Source organism: Pterocles gutturalis, unplaced genomic scaffold (genome assembly GCF_000699245.1).
Source record: "Pterocles gutturalis isolate BGI_N339 unplaced genomic scaffold, ASM69924v1 scaffold536, whole genome shotgun sequence".
NCBI classification, from domain to species: Eukaryota; Metazoa; Chordata; class Aves; order Pterocliformes; family Pteroclidae; genus Pterocles; species Pterocles gutturalis.
Genome location: NW_010105074.1, coordinates 441 through 28,054, shown reverse-complemented (window position 1 = coordinate 28,054; position 27,614 = coordinate 441). Strand labels below are relative to the sequence as shown.

The following is a 27,614-nucleotide window of genomic DNA, read 5'->3' as shown; positions in this document are numbered from 1 at the left end:
TTACTTAGTTTTTTGAATCCAGATGCAGTAGTCTGTAATGAAGAGATCATTCAGGATGTAGGCAGGGTCATTCTCCATAAAAATCTTGTGAATGTCCAGCAGACACTTCAAAACTGCAGCTTTTCCTGGAAACAGATGTTTATTTTTGTAATTCACTAGGAATCATAATAGGTGATCTTCACCATCTTCTCACCTTTGAAGCTTTAATAACCATATAAAAACAAAACAAAAAACCCAAGCTAAAAAGTAACTTGCAGGTAAGGAAGTTATGCCCCATCATTTACCTGAAGGAAGATAAAACCTGGTTCCCTGTATGCATACACAAATACCTATGTTGGAGAATAAAAGGGTTGAGAACACACAGCCCACAGCAGGGTGAAGCATGCAGGAGCCACAGCAATTGTGTAAGGCAGTGGAAGCAATACTATCACCTAACATCTAACCATTGCCTTAAATTAAGCAGAACTTTTCCTACTTCTGCTAGTTACAGAATAATTTGGCAAATTGAGCCCCCAGAAAGAAAAACTCACTTCAAGTTCAAGAAGGTGCCATTTAACATACAGTTGATAAATGCAGTAAGAGAGTAAAAACTTGAATGTTTTCTTGTGACACAACCAGAAATTTCTGTAGTCAGTTTAATTTTCTTCACATGCAACCATTGTTCATGAAGAAGAGAACAGGTTAATGTAACCTCCAAACAGCTGGAATCTCCTCCCTTAGTTTTCTGATGCAAGTTACTAAAGGGTTAAGTGCTGGAACACTAAAAAAACTAAAAAAATTCACTGTTTAATGGGGGGGGTGGTGAACCAAAAACACTCAAATAAAAACAGCCACTACTGCAAATGAAATCTAATAACACTCTCCCAAGAGGCTGGCTTCTCCTAGGCTATGAAACCTGAACATGGATGAAATTACATTTTACAGATTAAAAAAAAAAAAAAAAGATCAGAACTCCCCCTGCTGTTCAAGCACAAAATTTGTTTGTCTGTTTTTAAGTAACTGCTGAAAAAATAGAGAATTAAAGTTAAAAGATGCGGAAGATGGCAATAAGGAGCAAGAACCTTGAGAGTAAAAAGCCACGGCAAACAGAACTGAAAAACCTGCTGGTTGGGAAAAGTCAGGAAAGAAAACATAAAATCCCAAAAATAACTGAAGAGCTTTTAGATCACCATCAATATTTGTCAAGCAAAGACTGGTGAAAAAGAAGTGACATGTGGAATTACAATTTTGATAATTTTTTAAGGTTCTAGCTGTCAAGCTGCCAGCCTGAACCATTTACAACATCCACTACTGTTATTCATCTGCCAAGTAACAATGTAAATTAGTGACTGTAACACTAATTCTCAATAAAAAAAGTATTTCTTCATAAATTAAGGTAAATTAATTATAGTAGCTTAACGGGCCTCATATCAGAAAGGATGCAAATCTAGCCAGACTTAATAAAATAGTGAACACAACATACACACACGGATCTTGGCAAACTATCAAACTTCTGCTTTCAGAATATGTGTCTTATACATGCATCTCACAAACAGGAAGTCCTTACACACAACTGCATTTAACTCCTTACCACAAGAATTAAAAATAAGAGCGAAAGACCAAACATGATTTAAGCCTTAATATACTTAATATGCATTATACTGAATAAATACACTGCTTTTTATGTACAGATAGGGATTATTCAAAAAAACTACTAGTTATCTTTAAAAGAACAAACTTCTGCAATAGAATCCAAAATATTTCATTTTCTAAGATATTTAAATTTAAGACGTAGAACTGAAAGGTAGATGACTTAAGACAGGCTCTAATATCCTCTATTTTTTGGTGTGAAGATCTGTGTTAGAGGTAAAAGAGTATAACAACCAACCTGAAATTGGGATATATTGCAAGACAGGGTATCAAACTGAAGTATAACCCATTGTTTTTTGTGAGACAAAAGCAGTTTTCTTTTCCTGCCATTAAAAATCATTACACTGCTGTTGGGGAGAGGATGAGTTGCAATTTCAGAGGAAAAGCAGTAGAGAGGCTGAGCAGACAAGGCAAAAATCATAAAAGTTACAGCATATGTCTGCAGATCAGTGGATTCTTCTGGAGTTCATTGCTATGGCAGCTGGCAGATGACAGCCCACAACTTTAATTCTACAGTTTCAGAAATCCAGTCCTCTTTCTACAGATGAGTTCAAAAAAGGATACAATTTGACGCCCGCTCTGTTTCTGCCATTTGATATAACAACCTACTGACTTTACACCATCAGGAAACTCTACCAGCTTTCATACTGACTATTTGGAAGCAAAGGAAATTAATAGTCCTATCACTCTATTTTACATTATTTTTACTGCAGACTTCTATATGTTTTTGCACATTTTCAAGAAGAAGGAGCATTCACCTAAAAAGATAAACTGAACTTTACCGTCTCATTAAAAAGTGAGAACAGCAGCATTCTTAAAAACAAGAAAATAACTCTGACAGACTTTTAAATGAAAATGTCCTGGTAATAACTTACCCAGCTAGGCAATAGTACTATTTGTTTTTAATGGGCAATTATATACTCTTAGTGTTAACTTCTGTATGGAAAGAAGCAAAGCATATTTTATTCACAGAAAAGAGCACAAATGAGTTTTCTCTTATTAGCTCATAGATGATAACTTCCAGATCAGTATCACACAATGGTAACACAGTGTCAGTAAATAACTGACAGAACCAGCCCATACCACTACTAAAAAGAAAAAGGACTCCATATATTTACATATAAAACACACCTGATAAATTTTTGTTAGTCGGCTGTCAAATGCAGTATATACACTTAGTTGGAAATAACTTTGTAGCTGCATGTACCACTGCATTTTATTCCCTTTTTTTAATCCTATCCAAAGAACAGACAAATACCGTAGACATCCTAGATAACTACGCTGAACTTTGAACAGTTTTGCTGAAGTATTTTAAGTATTATAGATCACTAAAACAGCATATGAAAAAGCGTGCTGAGGACCTCAACATTAATCAGCTTAATGCATTCATCTTACAATTAAAACTTTGGCTGGAAGTCTTAATTAAAAATAAAAGTGTTTCAACCACAGACAAGGATCCTTAATAGCTTAAAAATGCAGTGTCCTGTACCTTGGAAGTGATCCACCAACATAGCACTCACATTTTTAAAATCAAGTCACATAACTTGAGGCATAACAATTCAGTCCCATCAGAATTCTTTACTCTTTTTAAATAAATCAGTTTACTGTGCTTACTATTATTATTATCGAAACATCGTATTATACTATGTCCCAACTTCTGTTACCAGCATCCTGAAAGAAGGATGAGGTCAACTCAAACTGATTCTTCCTTTAAGTTAAACACCAGTCCTTTTGAATCTGCATGAAAATTAAAAGTTTTGCAGTACTTTAACCAAATTCATTATCTGTCACTTGACAGTCATTTTTACGTACATTCATCACCACATACACAGTGCCAAACTGGTGAGGCATAATTTCCGTAAACAGAGTGTAACAGAGTACTTAATGCTATCTATAACTACTATGCTTTGCCCATTGCATAGTTTGCTAAGTATTTTGTGAAACTAGAAGTTCCTCAAAAGCATGGCTCAACCTTCACTGAAGTTTGAAAGAGGAAACATTTTGACTGAATAAATGTGCCTCGGCAGTAGAAGCATTACCTACACATCCATACACAGACACACTTCTTTGCCCCTCTCTGATTATAGCCAGGTAATACATCCATTTTGTAAGTTTCCCATTTCTTTGGTAGTTGACTATTAAAAAAAAAACAGTGCTTTTCACACTTATGCACACATCATAATAGTAAATACTAATTTGATACACAAACCCCAGAACTCTCAGAAGTTAATACTAATCACCATTACTTTTATCAGTTCACTGCTAACTTACTAATGCCCCTCCCAACAGATTTATGTCCACATAAAGGAAATCATCCATTTGTGTCTGCTTCCCAGGCAGTACCTGGAGATCGTCACAGCTCATACTCAAGATAGTGTCCTCTTCTCTACTATTAACAACTCCAGTCAAAATGGGAACACGTTCTCCTCTCTTGAGGTTTGCACATGCCTTTTCAGTGTCTTGAAGATCCATGGCCAGCTCTGCAGAGAGAGCCGGTTGCCCCATCCACACTGTTTCCCAGGCAACCAGCACAGCACAGACATGCGAGGATGAAGCCAGACCTGCTGCCTTTCTTAACTTCTTCCAGTGCTTCTAAACCATTCTAACCATCAACTAAATAAATCTGAATTTCTGTTAAAGCTTATGGCAGTAATTTTTATGCAAATCACTCAGATCAGAAAAAACAAAGCTAGCCTGTCTCCCATCCCAGTAGCAATGAGTTAGCACACCCAAACTACTCCTCCAGGGAAGGTGCGGACTTGGCTGTTGGAGCAAGACCATGATGGGTGATAAAGGGAGACCATGACAATAAGCACTACTGGGGCCACTATGTTTTGGAAGCAGAGGGTAAGGAGACAACAGCAGCCGCGTGTCCAGTGGAGGAGGATGGAGTCAGATACATGACACAGTTATTGCAGATCCCACCTCCCTTATCCAACTACTGAAAGTATTTTGTTGGATCACTGAATGTTCACTTCAATAACATTTTCCATCATAACATTAAAAGAAAAGCATATAGCCTACTTCTCATGTACTATCCCCTTATGAAAAAAATCTAAAAGGCTGGCATCGCTGCATGATTTCAGTTTTGTTATCAGAATTTTATTTTTTCACATTTATGAACAGCAGCATCAGCCAGTAGAGTTCAGTGAAGAGGGACAGCCTACATCTTCCCGTAAAAACTTCACTAGCCAACTGTTACAATGTAAATGGCATTTTAAATCACCACTAGTTTTTGGTAGTAGTAGAGATTAATACTGCCATTTGAGGGGTTTTTTTAATCCTGCAACTCATAAGCATTGAAAATAAACCAAAGTGACTCTTCTGCCCCCACCCCCCGAGTCTAACACCAAATCATTTTTTTGAAAATAGTAACTCACAATAAACAGAAAAGTTGCAAGTAACTTTAACAACCCAAGATATAAACACGGTTGTGTACAACTGCACAACTGAAGCTGGAATAACCATAGGTTTGAAAATTCATACTGTTACATGAAAGCTGTCTGGCATAAACAGGGAGTATATAAAAAGCATGTCACTGCTGAAAGAATAATTTGCAGTCATTAAGATGACAGCTCCACTCCTGAATGTGAAACAAAACAAAGCTACAAATATGTAGTGTGTAGTCAGTTTTTTATTCTTCAGTTTTAAGTATTTTTTTAATTATTATTTATTTTTCAACAGAATAGTTTTCATAGTATTCACTGCTTGTTTTCTATGAACAGTTCTACTTAGCTGTTATTTAGAACTGTCTTATTTTCCTAATAACAAGCAGAGTACTAAGATAACATCCGCAAGTCAGATTTTGGCTGGGTAAGCTTCCTTTCTGTCAAAATCCAAACATCACTGACAACAGTTAAATTAAAACAACAGTTCTTCCAAACAGTAAGTCATGCAAGGAACCTGCAAAACCATGATGAGCAGAACAGAACAGTTGGAACAACTGAAGACGACGATGCTTTAAAAACCTCCCTTAGATGGAGACAAATCATGGAAGTTATCAGAAATCCATCCAATCTTTTTTAACAGGATTTCAGTCAGGTAATTAAAGAACACAAAGAACAACAGAAAACAACAGGACTGCTGCTGTTCTTGTAAGAGTGACCCTGCTCTGAAATAAAAACTTAGACAGCTTTAGAACAGAGTCTAAAAAAATTATAGTATCTAACCTACCATAACAAAAGCTTCATAGACGTGTTCTTTTCCAACAGAAAAATCTCTTTACAGACAGATACAGTATAGAGAGCTTTACAAATCACAGTTGGACAACCCTGATTTATCAAGATACAAGATGCGATCAGAGATTTTTCCGAGGATGAGACATTACTAACATTTCTTCTGTGTAGGTTTTCTGGTGTAATACAGCTGAATTTACACCACAACTGCATGTATTATCTGCTGGCTAATAAATGAGTTACTTCAGGGGCTTTTTCCTGGTAAGGACATTAATTTTGTTCTCTTCTCTCCCCAGCCCCATTTTCATAAAACCACAAGATGTCCAGAAATGTCAACATCTATCAAGTTTGTGTGAAACTGGCCAAAGGATTCAAAAGTTATTAAAAAAAAACCAGACATACAAACAATGTTGCTATATATGAATCACTTCCCATCCCTAAAAAACTTACCTAGTTGCAGTATCATGACTGTATCCTCAAAGGCACGTGTCACTAATCCAAAATGTCTGTGTAGAGGATAGCATAGCACTCTTCTTCCAAAAGATACAAGGACATCATGAATGCTGCTGAAACTCTGTGTATATCAGTGAAAAATATGAATTAGTCTGTGTGCTTTGATACAAAGAATTAGTTTTTGTTTGTTTGTTTTCCTTTAAGGGAAAAAGTCATAGGAGAAAAGAAAAGAGCACATTTTTAGATATTATGCATCTAAAAATCTGTGTTTTAATAGATATGGAGATCAACATGTTAAATAGAAACAAGACACTGCACATTTAGTTTGCATGGCAGGATAACAGACGTCCTCTATGTTTTAGAGGTTTTGAATTAAAAAAAGAATGCAGGGAAAATTAGAATAAAACATCTAACTCAAGATTCTGCCATTCTTTAGATTAACGCAATAAATTACATCTGTCCCACATTATTATATATATTAAGGGGAAGCTATAAAAAGCCTTTTAAGAATAAAGAAAAATTAAAACCACATGATATTAACAAAATACATGTGTACATATAAGATCTTTAAAAATGATACATGGCTCTGCCTTTCATTGAAATGATAGATATCCAAGACAGGGATAAATATATCTGCCTAGGGAAAGCAGTTCATTGTCCTCCTTTACGAGTGAGGAAGACCTCTAATTTACTCAGGCCAGAGGCATTAATGAGTTATTAAAGACTTTCTTAGAGTGATTTCCTTTCCAGCTTTCACTTTTCAAGACAAAATATTCCATTTATTAATTCAAATAAAAATACCTATTTGATCTTGAACTCTCAATTTATTAAAATTAATAAAAATGTTTTGCTGATGGCCAGCACTTTTTTGCATTATATGACTACCTCAACCCACTGTTCATGGCAATGAATTGCTGGTAAGCATTTAAATCATTCTTGTTATTTAATATTTAGAGTCTAAGGTGTGTACATGTCATGCACAGCAAAATGGCAGTCAGTTCAAACAAACCATAGCTGAGGCAATTTTGTTTACAGATTGATGAAAACACCCGCCTCTACATGGTTTGTGTAACAGATATAGTTATTAACAGCTTGGTGCCAGGAGACTGAATTTTCTGGGTGTGAAATATACTGTTGGCACAGGCTGCGCCAAGAACTGCTATATTACAGGATAAGCACACACAGAAAACTCCTTCACTTCGTTAGAATATGGATCTGAAAAAAAAGTCAAGAATTAAGACAATCACTGCATTTTAATTGCACTTCTTTGTCATTTGCTACTGCAGAACATTGAGTTTGAAATAAGTTAAAACTCACAGATCTAGAAAACCAGTTGCCATAGAACAAATTATTACTGAATATAACATTCGCCACTACTAGAAACATTTGAAGGAGTGAACCCAAAAATCCTGTCAAATTTCATTCTTGATCGTGCACACTGAGACTTGGCTCAGTAACTTTAGGCATGAAAATGGGACAATACTTTCTAGCTTGCTGCCATCATAAGAAAAATGGATTACAGAACAGGTTAAGTCCCTTCCACTTCCAGCTCTGTAACAACTTAATTACACAGGCCTGGGTGCTTTCAGTAAACAATGTGAAAGTGTGAAGAATAGAATTCAGTTTGTTTCCTCTACTCTATGCTGGTTTCAAAGGGTTTACAGCAACTAAACAAACAGGGATGTTGCAGTAACACTGAAAAGAAGAGGGCAGGTAAAGCAACACATCCACTAACTTTGCAAGAAATCTGAAACAGAAGTATTCCGCACATCTGAAAGATCACACAGTCATTAAAGCCTTAATGAGACAACAGTTCTACAATTACAGAACTGAGGTCTTTTTGCTACAAGAATATGGAATTCAAGCATCTCTGTGATAGGTGAAAAAAAAACAAATCACCTTTTGATTGAGTTCTAAGAGCTTTTTCCATCACTGTGTTTGCATTTACTTCTGGGCTTCCCAGTTCCACTCTCCAATATACTCTGAAGCCACACACCAGAGTGGAGAAGCCAGAAGCCACCTGATTTGCAGCCAAGAAAAAGAACAACATAGAAGTGCAGAATGATGAACTAGGAAAGTTAAGGAAAGGCTCAGCAGTCAAAACCCCCAGAAGTGAACAATAAACTGCTTTATTAAGGCCTGCCATCTTCTAAAGTCATTAAAATATTTATCTGAGGTAGGACTTAAAGCACACAAGAACACTAAGAAATTACATTCCCTGCTTTTTATGCCCTTTCTATTTTAACATGCTTTAGCCAGTTAAACAGGAAGATATCCAAGATCAAGGAGCCAGAAGGCTACATTTTCTTGCTCTAAGCATGGAGCTGCACACATACCGTGGACATACGTGAGGAGTAATTACAGTTACTTCCTAAATAAAGGTTAGAACTTGTGAATCAAGCCCAGGAGCTAGAGACAGTGTGTAGACAAGCAGCTTTTTCATAGTGCCTATTAGCCTTTCCAGAATGGGCCAGAAGAATGCCCAGCACCCAGACAGACGAGAGGTCATGCTCCAGCCTCTCGAGGCTACTTGTAGCTGGGAGCCCAGAAATCACAATCAATTTCTTGTAATATTTATTGAAAAGAGGATATTCACTTAATTCACCTTCAATACTGAAAGAGTAAGCTTTCCACAAACAATACCAAAACCAAATAATACAGCAAATACATAATACAAAACTTAAGTTTTAACTTGCCTCCAGCCAGCACAATGTTGCACTCAGTTTCCTGACATTCCAAGATGATTCAACCTGGTTTCAAGGGGAGACCGTAAAACAAGTATTATCTAATTCAACATTCAAGACTGCTGGCAAACTATTTAAGATAACATTCTGGCAGCAATTTAAGAACCTTTGTGAATATGAAGCAGTAATTATATTATGTGCATTGAAATGGCCACAGGACAGCACTAGAAATTATATTGTAATGCAGATGTTAAGTAACCGAATTGGTTTATGTATTGGGAATATCTAGCCCATGCACAAAGCCTTTAAAATACAACAGCAATCACAGAAAATTATATTTTAGAGGAGTTCTGTCCCTTTTCACCGAGCAACAGAAACTTGAATCTGCCTAGCGACCAACAAAGCTCAAGCTGAAATGTCTTGTTTCACGAAAACAGCTCAAGAGTTTTGGCTTTCAGAGAGGGTCCCAAAGCCAGCAGTATATGTAAAATGTCATTACTCTTTAAATGTGACAGATTCATAGTATTTGTGTGGTAGTGTGGTCTAGAGGGATGATTAGGGCAAAAAGCCAGGAAGCCTTGATTTCTACTCCTGGCTCTAGTAAAGATTTGTGTGGCCTGAATGTCTCAAGGTTTCCTACTAAAAAGGGAAAAAAAACAAACCAGTGTGTTTTCTACATATACCATACAGCTATTGTACAGATCAATAAAGATTTGCACAATTGTTTTCCTCACATATTTGCAATTTTGGGCAACTCTAACACACAATACAACAACCATCCTAGATTATTCTGTTGAATAAACACGTCTGGACATTTCTGTCTGCTATTCTAAAATCCATGCCCTGCAATTCAGTCTGATTAAGCCAGAATGGTTTTGATTATATGTTCCAATACTTTGATTAAAAGCATTGAAAAAACATCTCCCTGGTTAGTATCAGCAGAGGAGATGTTAGGCACAAAGTTGTATCTGGGAAGCAACTCCATTTCAAAAACGTTAAGCTTCCCACAGAACAGCATGGAATCCATTCTGAACTTCTGCTATTTTCATAACTCCTTATATCCTGTAAAAAGCCCAGGATACAGAACATGAAATAAGGCTGGCTGCTGCTGGTGTAAGAGATAGGCAAACACCAGAATCCTGAAAATGGAACCACGCCTTCCTACTTCCCTTCAGTGTTTGAATACTAGAAAAGGAAAACTCTGCATTAGGATTTATTTTTTAAATGTGTGTCAGTTTTAAAATTTTAAATGCTTCATAATACACCTTCCATACTCAGTGTATAAGCTTAAAAACAAACAAACAAAAAACAAGAACAAAAAAACCCAAATCAGTTATGTTAAAAGTATATATTGGTAGTTTGTATAAAACAGTAAACACACAGTTTCAGTCCTACAGTCACAATGATTTCCCATGGTTTTTCAGAAACCAAATGAGCAGTGGTATTATTACAGACACATTCCTATTATGGAACTGCCCAAAAAAACCATAAGGAAGAACCATCAATATAAAACAACTATTTTGTTAAATCTGCATTTACAATAACCAAGTCACATCACACCACAAAACAAATCAGAAACAAATGAAATTGTCTGGAGTCTCTGGCATCTGCTCTTCTCTCCTCCAGCTAAAATGCTGCTCCAGAAGAACAGAAGTATTTAGAAATCATATCAATCCTTAAATGTATACCAACAGCTCGATCTAGAGATAGAAAGTCTTTCATTCTAACTTACTCAATTATATATTTTTAATGCTTGGAAGTAAATACACTTTAAAAGGTAGATTTCCTAAATGACAGTACAAGTTCCAGCACTAGGTTCCTAAAACATACTGACTTTTTTTTTTTTTTACTTACATTCTTGTCTCCTTCATTGACACAGACTTCATAGCAATATGCCAGAAGGATATCAATTAAACCAAGATACACACGATGACGGCTTCTTTTATCCAGAAGATAAGATTTATTTGTGAACTTTCTCAGCTGCGCTTTCTCTTCCTCAGAGAAGACAACTATAAAAAGTAAAAGGATAATTGATAATGAGTTTAAAGCTGGCACATTCATTTTAATAGGCAGTAATACTCCTTTGACAGTCTCTTTAAAAAGAAGCATGTTACTAATCACAAGTCTCTCATCACTCAAGAAAAAGCCTAAATCGTTCTTACTTTCATTTTTAACTTTTGTCAAACTCTGATTCAGTCTTTTGAAAGTCAAGTTCCAACCCTGCAAAGTACTGCACGTACACACCGCCAATTTTGAACCCCTCTGAAAGTGTCAAGGATTTCAATTGACTATTGAATGGTAACCCTTCTGAAGAGTACTTAAAACACTTCAGAAAGGATGGCAGAATTGCCTTGAAATAACAGTAGAGATTAAGTAGATAACTGACTAGAAGCCATCTCTGTACAAACTCCAAGTAAATCAAGAAGCCATTTAGTACAATTAAAACAGCCAGAAGCCAGAGCCAAGAGATTTCCATCCAGGCTGCACAGAACACTGGCATTCCACACCAACAGGCTCTGATTTACTGAGTAGGATAGATGTAGTGAGCACATTTTGGTCACACCGCTGGAGAAAGTTACAGGCATAAGGTGACTTGACAGCAGAAAGCAGCTGACAGCTGATGCTTTGTTGCACTGAGGCAGTCCCACTCCAGTAACACTGGAACCAGCCTGAGTTTAAAATACCACTCATTGAAGGAGATTTCTCAGAGGACAGGAACTAATACAGCACTCATTACACTTTCAAAATAAACCCTAAATGCTACAGGTAGATACATGATGTACCCCCTAACTCGCTGAATTTTAATTATTTATTCTAGGGGCAAGAGGGGGACCAAACCCTTACAATTAATATTGAAATCTCCAATTATTCTTTTACCACCACTTTTTTGAGTCACTGTGTTCTGGCATAATTAGCTGGGGGCAGAGAAAAGCTGCAGGAGAGATGCACAAACTTAAAAATGTAAAACAATTAATGGTTAGAATCCTAGAATCACAGAACGGTTTGGGTTGGAAGGGACCTTAAAGACCCCCTAGTTCCAATCCCCCAGCCATGGGCAGGGACACCTCCCACTAGATCAGGTTGCTCAAAGCCTCATCCAACCTGGCCTTGAAACACACTGAGATGAGGATGTGATACTGACCAAGCATTAACATGTTCATCACCCCTGATAAAGCACCTGAAGAGTCCTTGCTATCCAGGCAGGCAGCTGGGAAGGGTCAGCATTTGTGGATCCCCAAGACAGATCCTCAAATATTGCTGAGCTGCCATCTTCCACTGGCTTCATCAATTTGACCTGATAACTCAGCAGTTTTTGCCCCAACTTGATTCCCTGTTTTTCCAGTTTAGGATTTTAAATTTTCCATGTTGGTATTTACCTCTGGAATCCTTGAGCTGATAATGATCCTGCCTCAAAAATCCTACCTGCAATTTTACCATTCTTATTTTTCTACAGACTTTCTCACACGTCTTTCTCATTGCATGAGCCAAGGTTATACAGCTGGGCATAACCCATAATCCTGAGCCCTGGAACCTTGGGACACAGGCAGCTAAATCCCCTGGGTGAGCTTACAGCACAAGGTTACAGCAAGAAAAGGGTACAATTCCTAGTAAACCAAGTTCCTTTTTACACCCCATGCCCATTTCTCTATCATAAGGACGATGATTGCAAATGTGCTTATACATGTTCTCCTCAAACACTGCTCATCATCACTTCACACAATCCACACTCTCAGGGATACAATCCATCTATAAGACATGTGGTCTTCTTTATCCCAGGAGCTTTCTAAAAGCTTTCTAATTTTATGACATGTTTTGAAACAAATCTTTGTGATGCCAAAGGCACGTACATATGCACACATCTCATCTCGAGACATAAAATTACGAATTAGGAGAAACATTTTTGAATGTCTCTTCTTTATGAACTTTTTTAATGTTTCTATCAGCTTCACAACCACGAAATATTTGATTTTAATTCCCATGGAAACTTCTTGATGAGCTAAACATTTCTCTGGATTCAAGCCAGTCTCCATTTATTTACAACCTCCCACTAAAGAAATTCCAGCTTTTATATCATGTTGAGAAAGCCAATCTCTTACACTTGCTATGATCTAGTACAAAGTGACAATTTAGCAAGACTGTGTCAGTTCTAACTCTGTTTTTCTGTTACTGCAATGCAGTTCAGTATTACTCCTTAAATTACAAATATAGATGTATTTATATTCTATCAGCAAATTTCTAAGTTCTTAAATTGCATTGATCCTTCAGCGAGCCACCTCCAGCATTCATACTAAAATTAACCATAAAACCATATGTGTAATGTTGTAGCACATTTGAAAAAAAAAATTAGTTTCTGAAAAGCATAACATAAAAACACTTTGTAAGTTGCTACAGCAGGGTGGGTTTAAGGAAGTATCACAACAGGGTGTTTACAGTTAGAAGAAAGTACATTTGGAAGGAAAAAAGGCATTCCGATTTCAGCTAGCTTTCACCAGAAAACCCTCTCCTGGAGTACAACACAATTTATTATAAAGTCTTATGCAAGTGGCTCTTTCACCCTGAAGAGACACACAAAAAAAGGAGAGGAGAAACTGAAGATGAAGAAAAATAAATTCCGAAAAGCAAACAGCCAGAAGTTTGTTAGCAAAGGCTACTACAGTAGATCAGATTCATAAAGCTCAAAAATCACTTGAGGACTACAGTAATAAAGAAGTTTGTTACAAAGAGGCTAAATAAGACCTGCAAAGCATCTGAGAATTTATCACAGACAGAATGCCTGCTCTGATGGATGTAAAACAGTTATGCCAATACTCTCATATTTCTAGGCCCATCTCACTGTGCTTGCTACAGTTAGAAGTCAAGATGCACACACACCAGGAATGCAACCGCTCTCCTTCAGAAACTCTTTCTATTCAGTACTGGATCCTCTACTGAGGATCACTCTTCTGAATCAGGAACTGCAACCTGAAGTCTGGTTTTATCTCAACACTGAGCAAAATTAACCCTTCATCATCTAAGAAACACTGAGCACAGAAAAATAAAATACTTTTTAAACTTTTGCTAGCAAGTATTTGTTAGATTCCCTTAAATCTACATTCCAGATGAATATGTAGATATGAACCATACTTCCAAGTAGAAAGCAAACAAACTCCTAGGGAAGTCGATGAAACATATGAGATAAAGTTCTCTCCCTGTAAAATGCAAATTCTCTGAAGCATCATAACATATACAACTGGACCATAAACACAGAAATTGCAAGTCTACTAGACAACAGCAAACAAAAGGTAGACTAGACAATTCCCAAAGGTAAATGTTACAAGATGTTCATTAACTCCCTGCAAAGTGCCAGGTGTTCTAAATAAAATTTCTCCCTCTAAAGGAAATCAATTTTACAGATAAATATCTATCCATTCCTTATAGTTTCTGAATAAATTATCCAGGCCTGAAACTCATTATTAACACAACAAAACCACCACTTAGTTTCCCTAATTCAAAAATACAAGTATATACTACAAGATTAACAGAAGAAGTAAAATTGTAATTACATTTTCTGCTATATTAAGCCTGTATTTTGTACATTAGTGTTACCAATGCTTTATCTAACAATATCTGTACAACTAATACTAATCTCATGCAAAGCAGCAACTGCTGCTACTTATTAAGTACTAAATTTGCAAGATTTCCTTAAGTTTGATTTTAAAATGTTTTGTTCATTTGCCAGTGCCAAAATCATGCTGCTTCTAGCCACGTTTAACTGTGTACTAATATATGCATGTCTAAATGAATCAGACAAATTAATCTCAAAGTTACTCTTAGACGATACTATAGAGATTGCCCTTACTTTTTAATCATGTCTTTTACTTATTTTAAACTAGCCATTCCACATGTTAAAATAAGCATATTTCAAGTTGCTCTTCCACACCCAACTGTCAATGAAGCACAGTTTAAAGGGGAGGGTGAGGTCTGACACCTAGAAGGTGTTTTGTTACAATCTTACTGATATTTTACACTGCCGATCACATCACTTAAATCAAACCAGTGTAACATCTATATCTCAAGGCTACCATGACACTTACTGTTCTAAATGTGTTAGGGGTACTTAGATGAAATGTGCTATCTAGACAGATAGCCGACTCAGCGGTCAGACTCGGAGAATCACAGAGAAGTACAGGTCAGATAGGACCTCTGATAATCAGCTGGTCTAGCCTTTCTTCCATTTCTTACTGTTCTTGCCTTTTAAAATCTGAGATACTTTACAATAGAGACTTACAATTTATATGTTAGGAATTTTACATGAATAAAGAGCAATCTTTCCTCACAGAAAGAATACTTGCTCTGCAGCAGAACAGTGCCAGGAAGGCACACGTGCTGCAAAGGCCCAGAAGACTGACTGAAATGGATAGACAGAACAATTGCAGAAATCTAATAAAAACAAAAAGTGATTAATCTTAAACTTATGAATCTACCAGTAGTGGTATATATTTGAGCAGAGCACTACTGAACGGTAGATCTTTAAAAATAAATTGCTCCTCATTCTATAAAGAGATCAGAAAGAGAGAACGGTCACTGGTAAGCAAGACAGGTTACCATAAACAAAGTAAGTTATCCCTGGAGCATACAAATGTTATATTAAATACATATGCCAGCCTGAGCTTTTGAAGATTATTGTGTTGCCTAAAAAAGAGCTTTTACAGTTGTGCAATTTGAAGTAGAATAAAAATGAACTTTTAACTCAGTTGAATGTGACTGTTACAAAATACAAAACCTCTCATCTGGAATCTGTAGAAGACTCCAATGTAAACTTTAGCAGCAGCAGAAAGCAAGCTTTCCAAAATTTTTATTCCCTCATGGGAAAGGCTATGTAATTAGTTAGGCTTTATGGAGTATTACTTGACTTGCATTAGAATTGTAAGTGTGAACAAAATCTGGGCCTTTTAAAAATGTCCACTCCAAAAAGGATATTTTGCTACAAACATGACGGTGAAACCTGCTCTCTAGTACTTCTTGTTCCTCAGCCATACTGCAAAGGCAATAATCTTAGCTGCCTGGTGGTTAACAATCCTGGGGGAAAAATAAACAAACAAAAAAAATCATGAAGGGCAAGAAGAGACAATACACAGTAATATGTAAAAAAAGGCAAAAGAAAGAAAAGACACTTAGGACAACAAAAGACAAAATTTTAAAAAAGGCAACATACAAAGACCATGCACACAAGCTGAAGAAAAAGTCAAATGGATAAGTAAAAATAGATTCAAGGTAAGGACAGAAGAGAGCTGAAGACTTTACATGCTAACGAGAAAAGCTGATCCAAAAAGAAAAAAAATCTGGTAATAAGACATTAAACCTGATGATGTAAAAACAAAAGAGAGAATAACCAGAGACAAAAGTAAGAGCAGTAATCAACCAAAGTCTTCAGTTAATTGTAAGGTGATGCCAAAAAAAAAAAAAAGCAATCTGTATTTCTAATTACTCCTTTTAGCCAAAAACATTATGAAGATGAAGGTAATCAAGTTTTTGGTTCCAAGAAACCAATCAAGATAAAAACCAAAAGGGCATTATTAATATAAATCAGCAAAAGGAAGAAAAAAAATAATTCTCTTGGTTCAGTGTTTCTGAACAAGAAAATATACTTTCAAAGATCTTGCTTACTTTTATGTCACTTTCCCATACTAAACTCACTTTTCAACGTAGTAACTTGAGGAGCCAGTTCCTAATAACATTCCTGATTCCACAGTCACTGTGTAGGTGGGAACTGTCCTAATGGCAGCAGTAACACAGCACAAAATACCAGGACTCTAAAGGTACCAGGTGTCAAATTCTAGTGCCAATACCCCGGCTGTGGTAGCCTGTACTGTAATCTACCGTCAATTTTGACACTATCATTCCCACCTTCTTGTCTTGCCCAACAGTCATTTACCTTCAATAAATAACCCTCTAAAAGTAGGTAGTGGACTTCCCCAGTATGAGATGCTGCACGTCTGGCAGCTGGCAACTTCCTTCTCTCTCAGTTTTGATGTTCTTGTGGAACAGCTTTGGACTGCACGTGTTTAATCAAGAACATAACCTTTCTTCACACAGGACAGACAAATGTTTCTGCAGTACATCTACCATGAGTTGTACACATTTTAGACACCCCAATATTTGAAATCTCTTCATAAGTTGTATGCTTGGAAGTCCTCATCATGGAAGATAATAAAAATTACCTTATTTTAGATGCCTTGCTTAACAGAAGACACAAATTTGGAACTTAGGAAGACTAAGAAATATGGGTACTCTTCATTTTATGCCTCTTTTCCATAAGCAACAAAAAGAAGCTGCATGAAGGCTTCAATCCCTCCTTTATGCCCTTAAGCAGGTACAAAAGTAAACAAGGGACATTTGTATCTGATTTTTTATAAAAATAAGTTTGACCTCACACCTACCTGCAGGAGCATACATGCATACACAGGCTCAAAGAATGACCACACATCACCTCATAAAACACCTTGAAACATACTACAATACGTATAAAACATACTGCAATCTGTCTAACGCTGGTGTCCCTAGAGCTTCTGTGCTCAAGTACCCTTTGGCTTTTTATAGCTGAGCACTAGTGTTCAAAGGCTTCTTACTAGAAGCACACTCTAATACAAATGACAGCCTCCTTATCCTTCCAGCTGTAACAGCACACCTTGGCTTAATGCAGTCAGACTTCTCCCCAGTTATAGCGGAAACAACATAAAACTTCTCAAGTAGTAAAGAAGGTCCTTCACTTAGCACAGTCCTTGTTTCTTTTATGTGCCTTTTCTATGTCACTTCCACTTACTAAGTTTGCATAGTAGAACACACAGTAATGCAGGTATGCAGTCAAACTACATTCAGCTTGTAAGAATTCCTGAATCTGTAACTCGGATTAGCCAGACCTTCCCTTTGACTGGATAAAGCATAAAAGCAATATAAGACTCCAGGGAACTCATCCTATTGATGATCATATTCCAGGTCCAACAGGCTGGACCCACCTCCTGCCCTTTTGTATTTCCATTCATAAAAGACCTTCAAGTGGAACCTGTACTCCCTCTCATGGTGATTTCTTTCACCACAACTCACTCCTATTTAGGAACCTCCAATGGTTTCAAATCCTGACCCAACAGGTTGCCATCCCCAGGCTGTTGGCATTCCAACAGCATTAACGATGTTACCAAAACTGAGGTCTTTCTAAGGGAAACGGTGAGTTATTGTCCTCAACATAACCCAAACACCAGATGGCCTCTTACGTTAACTTAAATTTCCTCAAGACCCACAAAACCAAATGAGCCTCTTCACTCAGCCATACAAAATTCAGACTGAAATTTTTTTATCATCCTTATTCAATATATATAAGAAATGGTTTAGAGAAGAGATTTTCTGCATAACTTTCATTAGCAGACTTGCCGGGCTTTGAAGTAGTTTGTCTGTTGGTTTTGCCCCTAAAACCCAGCAACATACATACATCTTTTTCTTCAGAATCTCAATTTGGAGTAAAAAAAATTATCAATAAAATCATCCAGCAACTCTTCATTTTCATCATATTCCTTAACACAGGCAAACATTAGCAGTGTTTCATTTACTAAGGAGTGAATGGATAAAAACAAACAAAAGAACCCCTCATTATTCTGTTTTCAAGCCTCCTGGACCTTTGTCCAATGCTTTTTTATTCAAATGCTTATGACAGATATAATTTACAATTTCTGTCTTCAGAAGCTGAAAAGAGACCAGTAATGAAGATCAGATTACATTCACAGTAAAATACACACTTACCCAAATTCCATTGTTCTTTTCCTGTAGAAAATGTGAAGTGCAGGTATTATCAGTGCACTAATATTTGTTAAGAACCTCTGGTGAAGGGATTATCATTATCTACCTTAGTAATATCAGACTTTCATTCTACATAGGAAATGAATAAAGGACAATAGTAACTTGTAATGCTCTCCACAATCACTGTGTCCAAAAAGGTAAACTCAAGTTATCTGTTAACAGTACTGCTACCAAGTAATCTACTAAACCTGAAACCATTCCTTTGACTTTCTAAAAGGACACAAAGAGGTCTGCCTTTGAAAAAAAAGTCTCTAAGACACATAAAAATAGCAGTAGAGTGACAAATGCCACGAATTTCTGTGGTACTGTGTAAATAAAATAAAGCATCCTACAGAAGATGTGCTCAGAGATAAGGGCTGATATTGCATCATCTTCCACAGCTGATTCTTGGAAAATGTGCTATGAAGTGTCTGCACCACATTTGGAAGTGGGCACAAAAACCAGTTTTTATTATTTTTCCACTGAAAAAATGCAAGTAAGAAAGGAAGAACAATTACTTGAAAAATCTGAAAAAGAGAGGAGATAAGCACCAGCAACAAAGGGTCCACCTTCTAGCTATTACAATCACTACACAGAGATAAGTTTGATTTGATCTCAGATGCCATGACTTACTGACACTGGCAGCTCCTTTATCTTTAAGATTACAGAAGAACCTTAAAAAGGAATTTCTTATTCATCAATACCTGAAATTCTAGAATGGCCTTCATGAACCGCTAACTCCAAAATTTGATACGCAGATGAAAGAGATCACACACTACACTACATAACTAACAGGTAAATGCTGAAGATGAAATGACCACTTTACAATATACTGTCAACTGCTCCACACACAGCTGTCTCAGATTTCAGTATAGAACTGTGTCTCAGAGAAAATTATTTTTCTTTGAGGACAGGAGAAGTGAATACTCTTCTGTGAAGAACAGTTAAAATCGAAAACCATAGCGTAAAACCATACTTTTTCCTTTAAGAACAATAACCTAGAACGTAACATGGCATCACAGCAATTTTCATTCAAGCAACAGGTGTGTATATACGTCCTCACCGAATGTATGAGTGTCATGTTCCTGATGACTTTCTCCCTGCAAGGCTGTCATTTTTTTATGAGCATCAACCCACCATGGTTTATACTTTAAAACATGCTGAATAGCTTCATCTTCAAAAAAATCAGCTCTATGAAAAAAAAGAAAGTTATATGCTATTTATTCCAGTTTATAGTGTACGTGGGTATATTTTAATGCATTTATAGATTATGCCTGACTTGGCTCCACGCTATTTTCTATCCATTAGAAAAATGTTGACTTAAAACCAGAAAATAATCATTAGTAAAACCATCAACAATATTCTCTTATCTTACAGGACCCCTTCCTTACTTTCTCCACCTTTCCTTAGCCACCCAGAAGCCTAGGAAATTGATGAGCTTGCAGCATGACATGAAAGTGAACAAACCCCATTTGTTCTGGATGTATCTAAAGGAAAACATTCCAAAGAGAAGACTTCTCAGAGAATGCCACTGGCAACAAACCTGATTTTACTGGGAAGCTCTCCCACTTTAAAACTCTGTATACGCTGGGGAGGAAGGGTATGCAGAAGGGATAAAGACAAAGTAGGGATAGGGACTGACTTTTAGGTAAACAAGTGCATGCTGTGGCAAGTAGAAAATGAGTTATACATGAATTCTGAAAGAGAGATTACCTCCATCTCAGCACAAAGCCACTGTGGTAGAAATCTCAATATAGTAATTCTGGGAGGATTTACACTAAAGGACTCAAGTTCTAAGCCTCCTCTTACCATTTTAGCCTTTTCTTCAAGACAAACAATAGTGAAAATACTGAGAACTGAAAAAAATGCAGGCAATTTCTTAATACCTTCTTAATCATCCTACAAAACCTGCCAGCCTACTGAACACCGAGTGTAATTTGTTTTACTCTCACACTGACGGATTTTTTGTTGCCTTCCTTCAGTGTCTTTATAAAGTAACTTAAAGATACCAGCCAGCGTACATTTTCCTCAAAGGCAACAGGAACACTTCTGTTTACCACTGTTTCTCCCAGAGCTGTCCTTCTCATCAGGGTACAAAGGATAACAATTTTTGTTGAAGAAAGGTTGGTATCATCAGTTCTGATCTATCTAAAACACAGCCATTAAACTAAATAGTTGTAGCTCAACTACCAGGCCAGAACACAGGGTCTAAGATGGAAACTTACTGTAATTTACATCATATCATACCTTCGGAACTACTTCAGTTCTAGTGAAACGTACTTCCAAGTGATGTTTCAAGAAACCTTTTCTAAATTTCTATGTGCTACAGAAAGACATGCAGCTACCTATGAAACACATGACTGGAGAAAAATTCCAAGTTTGCAAATACACCTTCTGAAACACGCAAAATGGGTTAAGCCTACCTCTCGCCAACAAAACACACCATACATACTAATTCTCACTAGTGGGGACTACACCTTTCTCCCACCAAATCAATCCTACAGGAATCACCGTATTAAAAGATGTCATGGCTTCAATTTAGTTTACTTCTCTGGCAGTTTCTGACCCTAACTTGACCTGAAATACTCCAACTTGAAAGGCATGAAGAATTATTTCCACCTTCCTTACATGGGATGAAGCACAAAGAAACACAAAGTTTTGGGTTGGGACTTTTCCTCGTTCTGTTGTAAAAACAGGTTTAATCTGACAAAGGCAAAAAAAAATGACAAAAACTTCATAACTTCAAAACTCAAATGTACTTCCTCGTAGACCAGGATGGTTCAGTAATCCTTGTTTCACAAGAGGAAAACAAAGTTCTGACATCTACAACCTGAAACACTGGCAGGGACTGCCTACTCAGCTTCTGAAGAGGTGAACCATGAAACAACGTACTGCAGCAGTTCACAGCAGCCCCTGCTTGAATACAGACTTAAGCAGTAACTAAACAGTAGAATAACCCCAAAACAGATAAAGAAAGGCTTTTGTGTCACACTTAAGAACACCCTCTAAGGCCTGCTGTGATGAGACCGAGAAACAAACAAATAAAAAATAAAGCTATTATTTCCAAAAGTGATGTTAAAAACAATTATTTATGAAAAGAAAAAGTGAATATTTCAACTAAAAAAGTCAATACTCACAGGTAATGATCAGGATCAAACTTGGCAGCCTCAGCTGCCAGGCGTTTTCTTCTACGTTCATCTACAGGAGTCTGGTCTGGATCCTTAATGTCAATAACGTCACTGAGTTCATCCTGCAAATGGAACAAAAATTATAGGACCAAGCCACAGCTATGATATGCAAGATTTATTTAGTAAGAGTTTAGGAAGGATTATCAGCATTACACTGAAATCCCTAGATGGTCTTCAACCTCCCTTTCAAACCTTACAAATTCATGCTCCATTGCACAAGATCAAAATTCCAAGGTCATTCAATTATTTACAGCTCCTTAGAATTCATGTTATTATGAAGTCTATTCGGGCCATTTTATCATTAAGGCAGGCAGGTAGGTTATTTTGCACTACGATAAAATTCGCGATGTTTAACAAAAGCACACAACCTCAACAAAGACAAGATGAAAATCAGATACTGTTCTTGCAACTTTTGAGATTACTCTCACACTCTGAATCAATGGGCAATTGCAGTGCCCTTTTAAGCATCACTAAGTAGTGGCAAATGTACTTCTTCACAAATTTCATGGTAATAAACCAGTGTATACATCTTAACAGAATGTAAACACTTGCTCCATAAATAGTAATCCTTCTGTTCCAAACCCTGGAAATACTACAGTTCACGTAATAATGAGTTACAGAGTTACATAATTAAGTTGCTTTAAATAGCTACAACTTAAATTGCTTAGAGTAAGAACAGTATAAAAAAAATATCTACTATTTTAATAAAACCTCCTTATACTATGAATATTATTATACTATCTAGCACACTTCAGGTTGTAGATTATCTTCAATCTGTTAAAGAATTAAAGAAACTGATGAACACACAAGAGCAAAGTAACCGCATTTTAAAGCTCCTATCCTACCAGTTAATCCAAAAACGCAAAATTCAGTGCATCAGCATAACCCTAGTAAATCCCACAATCCCACAGATACCAAGTGAACAGACACCTTAAAGAGTGCACACTTCAAGTTATTGTATTGTGAGAAAATCAAGTCTAAAATAAAAAGTACAAAGAGAAAGCTGAAAGCTACCATTAATTTCACAATTAAAAAAATCTTAATGCAACAGCCACAACAGAACCTATAGACTAGGCAGCTTCATTTTGTTTTCTTCTTTTAATTGAGCAATTTCTTTTTAATTTAAAAATAAACTGAAATTCATGGCATCTGAAATACACTGTACACTGATGTTAAATATGTTTGAAGTATTTAACATCCAGTACTAAGTGTTTAATCCTGTTCCAGCAGGAACAAGGATTTGCCTATACTACTACATGTAAAAGCAGAATATTCTCAGTCACAGAATGGGATAATGGAGAACAGTTACCTAATGATCCCCTCCTGACTACAGAGTGAACCAGGATGCCTACCCAACAAGAAAGTTACACAGAACTTTTATGATCAGAAAAGACAAAAATGCACCTACCTGCAGCCGCTGGAAGACCCCTGACCGCATATTCCCAAATCCATAACAGTACTGCAGTGGCAGAGTGGTTTCTGCACTTTCTTTGTAAGGGGTCTGCTCTATTTCCCAGTCAAATTCTTCATCCTCCTCCTCAGACAACTCAGCAGAGGCAGCTGTATATATTGAATGGTCAGAAACACAGAAATAAAATTATTACATAGAAATTAAATATGATTTAATAGAAAGGCAAACACTGACAACACCATAAGCCTTTCTCATTTTACTACATCTTTTAAGAAATCTTACATGACACTGGGTCATACAGGCAGATGCTTACATAAGTAATCCATAGGTCCTGCTCCAAACTATCCAACTTTCAAAAAGGAAGACCAGGAATACCAAAGTTTATAAGTATACTCACTCAAAGACTGAATTAATTGTTCCACTGATTTCAGTAAGATCAGAATTTGATGCTAAGAGAACCCTGACAGGAGCAAAATGGTGTTATCAATAATTTAAGACTGATATTAAAAAATTAAACATAGATAGTCAAACCCTCTTGTCTGTTAAATACTGATGTTAAGCAAGTCATTCACTAGAACCTGTAGTTCTAATTAGCTTCTACCATTTGAGCTAAACGTCCAGTTGTGTGAGCTTGCAGAAAGCAAAGACTCAAACGTGTGTGTATCATACAGCCACTAGAGGGGTACAAAGATCTACAGAGGCTTAGCATACATTAAGCACATTTTGGAAAAATGTAAACATAACTAAGCCTGTAAAGATGACATGGATATCACCAACACATTAATTTCTATACTTATCTATACTTCCAGATTCTTTCATACCCATCTCATACCTTGGGCTACACAATAATAGAAATACAGTATTTTTCCACATGTATTACTACGTAGATCTATAACTATTTCATTATGTACATGTATCACTAGTATAAATAAGATTTTTTTTGTCATACCCATCTCTTCTACCAAAGGTTTTGCAGATCTTGATTTCTTTGGTGCTAAAAGAGAAGTCAGCATGTCCAGTCCCTCAAAATATTGGCCAGGAATCTCCTTAGGTAACCGAATCGTAAAAGTTCCTTAAAGGAAAGTCAGAATATAGTTATTGCATTAAAATACCCAAGACAAACAAAAATGTGCATTTTACCTCTAATGAAAAAGGCTCACAGAAACAGGTACACATACAGGTAGTAATTTACTACGCATCAATCTCTGTGCGTGCTTTTAACCTCACTCCACAAGTTTCACAAAAACTAAAGACTTTAATGATGAAGCGTGAAAGAATATTTAACCAGTTGTGGTCTCTCCACTCATATTGTATTAACACAACCCAACAGAAGACAAGCTTTATTTTATTTTTAATCCTTCCACCAATCAAGCAATCAACAGAAGATCACAGGAAACTACACTCAGCAATCTGAGTATTGTCTGAAGTCAAGCATGTAATAAAAGCTTTGCAAGCAGGAAATTACAGGTTTTATTGGCACTTGTTTTTTTTTATTAATGCATTAATTCCAGAAGGTACATCTTTTACTCCAGAAATACCTTCTACCATAAGGTGTGGAAAAAGGCTAATGTCTTCTCTCTTAAGATGTAGCCAAGAGACTGTCTCAGGATTACCTCATTTCTACTCAGCACTACCTGACTTCTTTGTAGATTTACTGGACTAATGATCTTGGTCCAATGACATGTCTAGCACCTACAGGAATTGAAGAGCACTTGTACATAATTTTTTCAGTATTAAACAGTTCTTAGCACGTCCTTCGTGCTTGAGGATGGCCTAAGTAAATACAATAAATCCTGAGCAAGATTTTTTTACGCTACATAACACATGAGAAACTTCACATTTATTTACAGTATCATATACTTCACTGAAGTTCTATGCAACTCCAGTGCAGCAAAGTACAAATTATTAGAGAGCTAGCAGTATTTTTAATGACACAGAGTATTAACTAATACCTTTGTCTGTATCATAAGATGCTTTTTCTCTGCCATCTTCTACGATTCTTCCAGGAAGCATCAATCTGCAGGCAAAAAATCAGATGCCTTATTGAATGCCCGACTAATTCTGCAACTTAACATCCCAGCCTAAAAATTTAAGGCACATTCCAAAAGCAGTACAAAGGACTTAACCACATAACTTCTGTTGATACTAATGGAAGTCACACAGTTAAATCCCCATGTACTTCAAAAATGTTTTCTCCTAACTATTGGTACAAGAGATCAGCATCTGAGAGAGAAAACTTGTGACTCCTGGTTTCCCAGCTTGGATGAGTTCACAGCCACCAGAGAGGTGACACCCTAGGCACTATGTGCAACACTTGGAAGATTCTGCAATTTAAAAACCCTTACCTAACCCACAGTGACAGGATATGAGAACTCACCCAGAGCTTTTGTATTGCTTATTTGGAGTAACTAATTCACTGCATTCTAGCAGACCACTAAAATCCCTTGTGGTCTACTAATGTACACAGAGGAAGCAGGTCCAAGAATACCGGAAATAGAAAATAAGAAAGGTGAATAGTTCATCAGCTCTTACATGCCAACGGTTCTCTTAACTCTTTCATACAGAGATTGCCTCTTGTTCCATTCTTGTAGTGTAGTGGAGAACTTGTTATCTAGAGAAAAGATACGGCCTGGAACCTCACTTCCTACTGCCTCCACTCGCGTAAGTTTTTCCCCTTATAGTATCAGGTGTGCATCAAAAAACACTCTCCACCAAATATACTGTATCTAGCTCTCAACAGGGAAAAAACACACTTATTCTACAAAACTTACAAACATCCAGATAATTGTCTTGACAGTTTACAAATAAAATTCTTTGGTAAAGTAAATTTAGAAAAGTATTTCTTTAAACTCACTTTAACATTATTTAATGCCTAGAAACAAGGAGGCCAGATCCATAAAAACAATTATTTGCACAAAGTGGGCAGTCTGCAGTGGAAGAGCTACAGATGAGGAATGTTCTGAAGGGACTCAAGTGAAGTTCATTCTCTACTGACTTTTATTTATTTTATGAAGTTACAATTTTTAAAAAATCCTTCCACTACTAACCTGAGAAAATATGGCTTAGCATAAAATTTAAAATCTTCCCCTTCAAAATACACATCAAATTCTGACGCTCTGGCATAAGGTACTTTGATTATTATAGTAAGAAAATCCGGATCCTGGGTCAGCTCAAAAGCTGGAGTTATCATGATGAATGCAGCAGGAAAAGCAACCACTGGCTGTGTGGCCCTATCAAAACAGAAAAACAAGAAAAGATTACTGTTGTTTCCAATTTATGACAGCAAATGGTCTCTCTTCAAAATTCTTCAAGATGACCATTTCAGATTCTTGTAGAATTATCTTCCACATACTCATCACAACAACAAAAATAGGCGTTATCAAGCATTTGAAGATATCGTATCTCTGCACCTTAGGAAAGCACCCACAGCATAAAAAAGCACACTAACTTTGGTTCTAACTTGGTGGCTTTTTGTAACTTGTTTATAATTTCACACATAGTACATGTTAGATCGGTACAGTTCATTAGTGATGTTAGACAGTGATGTCACTGTTAGAAAATGATGAAAATCAGTAATACTTTCAAAAAATTAGAACTGTATTCTATAATCCATAAATGCATCAGCCAGAATACAAGCAATAGGTTCAGTATACCCCCAACAGATTATCTGAGCATACATACTAGGCATACTGCTCTTCATGTGAGATTTAATGCATAAGCCATTGGGACAGTACAGCACATGCATAGCACGTTAGATGCTCCTTTGCAGTGGGCTCATGACACAAGAGCTGCCTGAACAGTTTAAACACAAGCAGTTGACACACTCAGGATATCCAATGCGCAAATGCTTGCTATTTTGATCAGGTTGCAAGGTTTTCACAAACCTTGAAGAAGCATCCTAAAAACCTCAGATTCCTTCTGAAGATTCAGTCAAAGAAAACATAAATAATACAGTAGTTGTAACTGCATTAAATTATATACAGGATACCTGGGATGTTCACCAAGTGTTTTTAAAGACATTTTAGGGCAACATCCATCAGAACCATATATGTGCACGAGCATGCATATACGTTTAGCATGAGAAAATGAATTTACAGAGTATCATTCACCTGATACACAACTTGCCTGACACTTCAATAGCTTAGAAATGCAAGATAATTCCTCAAGTTTAACTCAGAACACAGTTTTAAGTCGGGGGAACCACACACTTTTGAAAATTAACTTTTTAAGACAAAAATATTTTTACCAAAAAATTGTAAACCAG

At 36.6% G+C, this 27,614-nt stretch overlaps 1 protein-coding gene across 1 annotated transcript; it reads right to left on the bottom strand.

Annotated features, from left to right (window-relative positions):
- SHQ1 (SHQ1, H/ACA ribonucleoprotein assembly factor) lies at window positions 1-26,540 on the bottom strand. Its single transcript, XM_010087229.1, has 10 exons — window positions 26,398-26,540; window positions 25,303-25,367; window positions 24,300-24,422; window positions 23,348-23,499; window positions 21,889-22,001; window positions 19,815-19,942; window positions 10,796-10,950; window positions 8,954-9,007; window positions 6,255-6,378; window positions 1-125 (listed from the first exon to the last, which is right to left on the bottom strand). Exons 1-10 carry the CDS (start codon window positions 26,538-26,540, stop codon window positions 1-3), a joined length of 1,182 nt encoding a protein of 393 aa, XP_010085531.1.
- Between the last annotated feature and the right edge of the window lie 1,074 nt (window positions 26,541-27,614).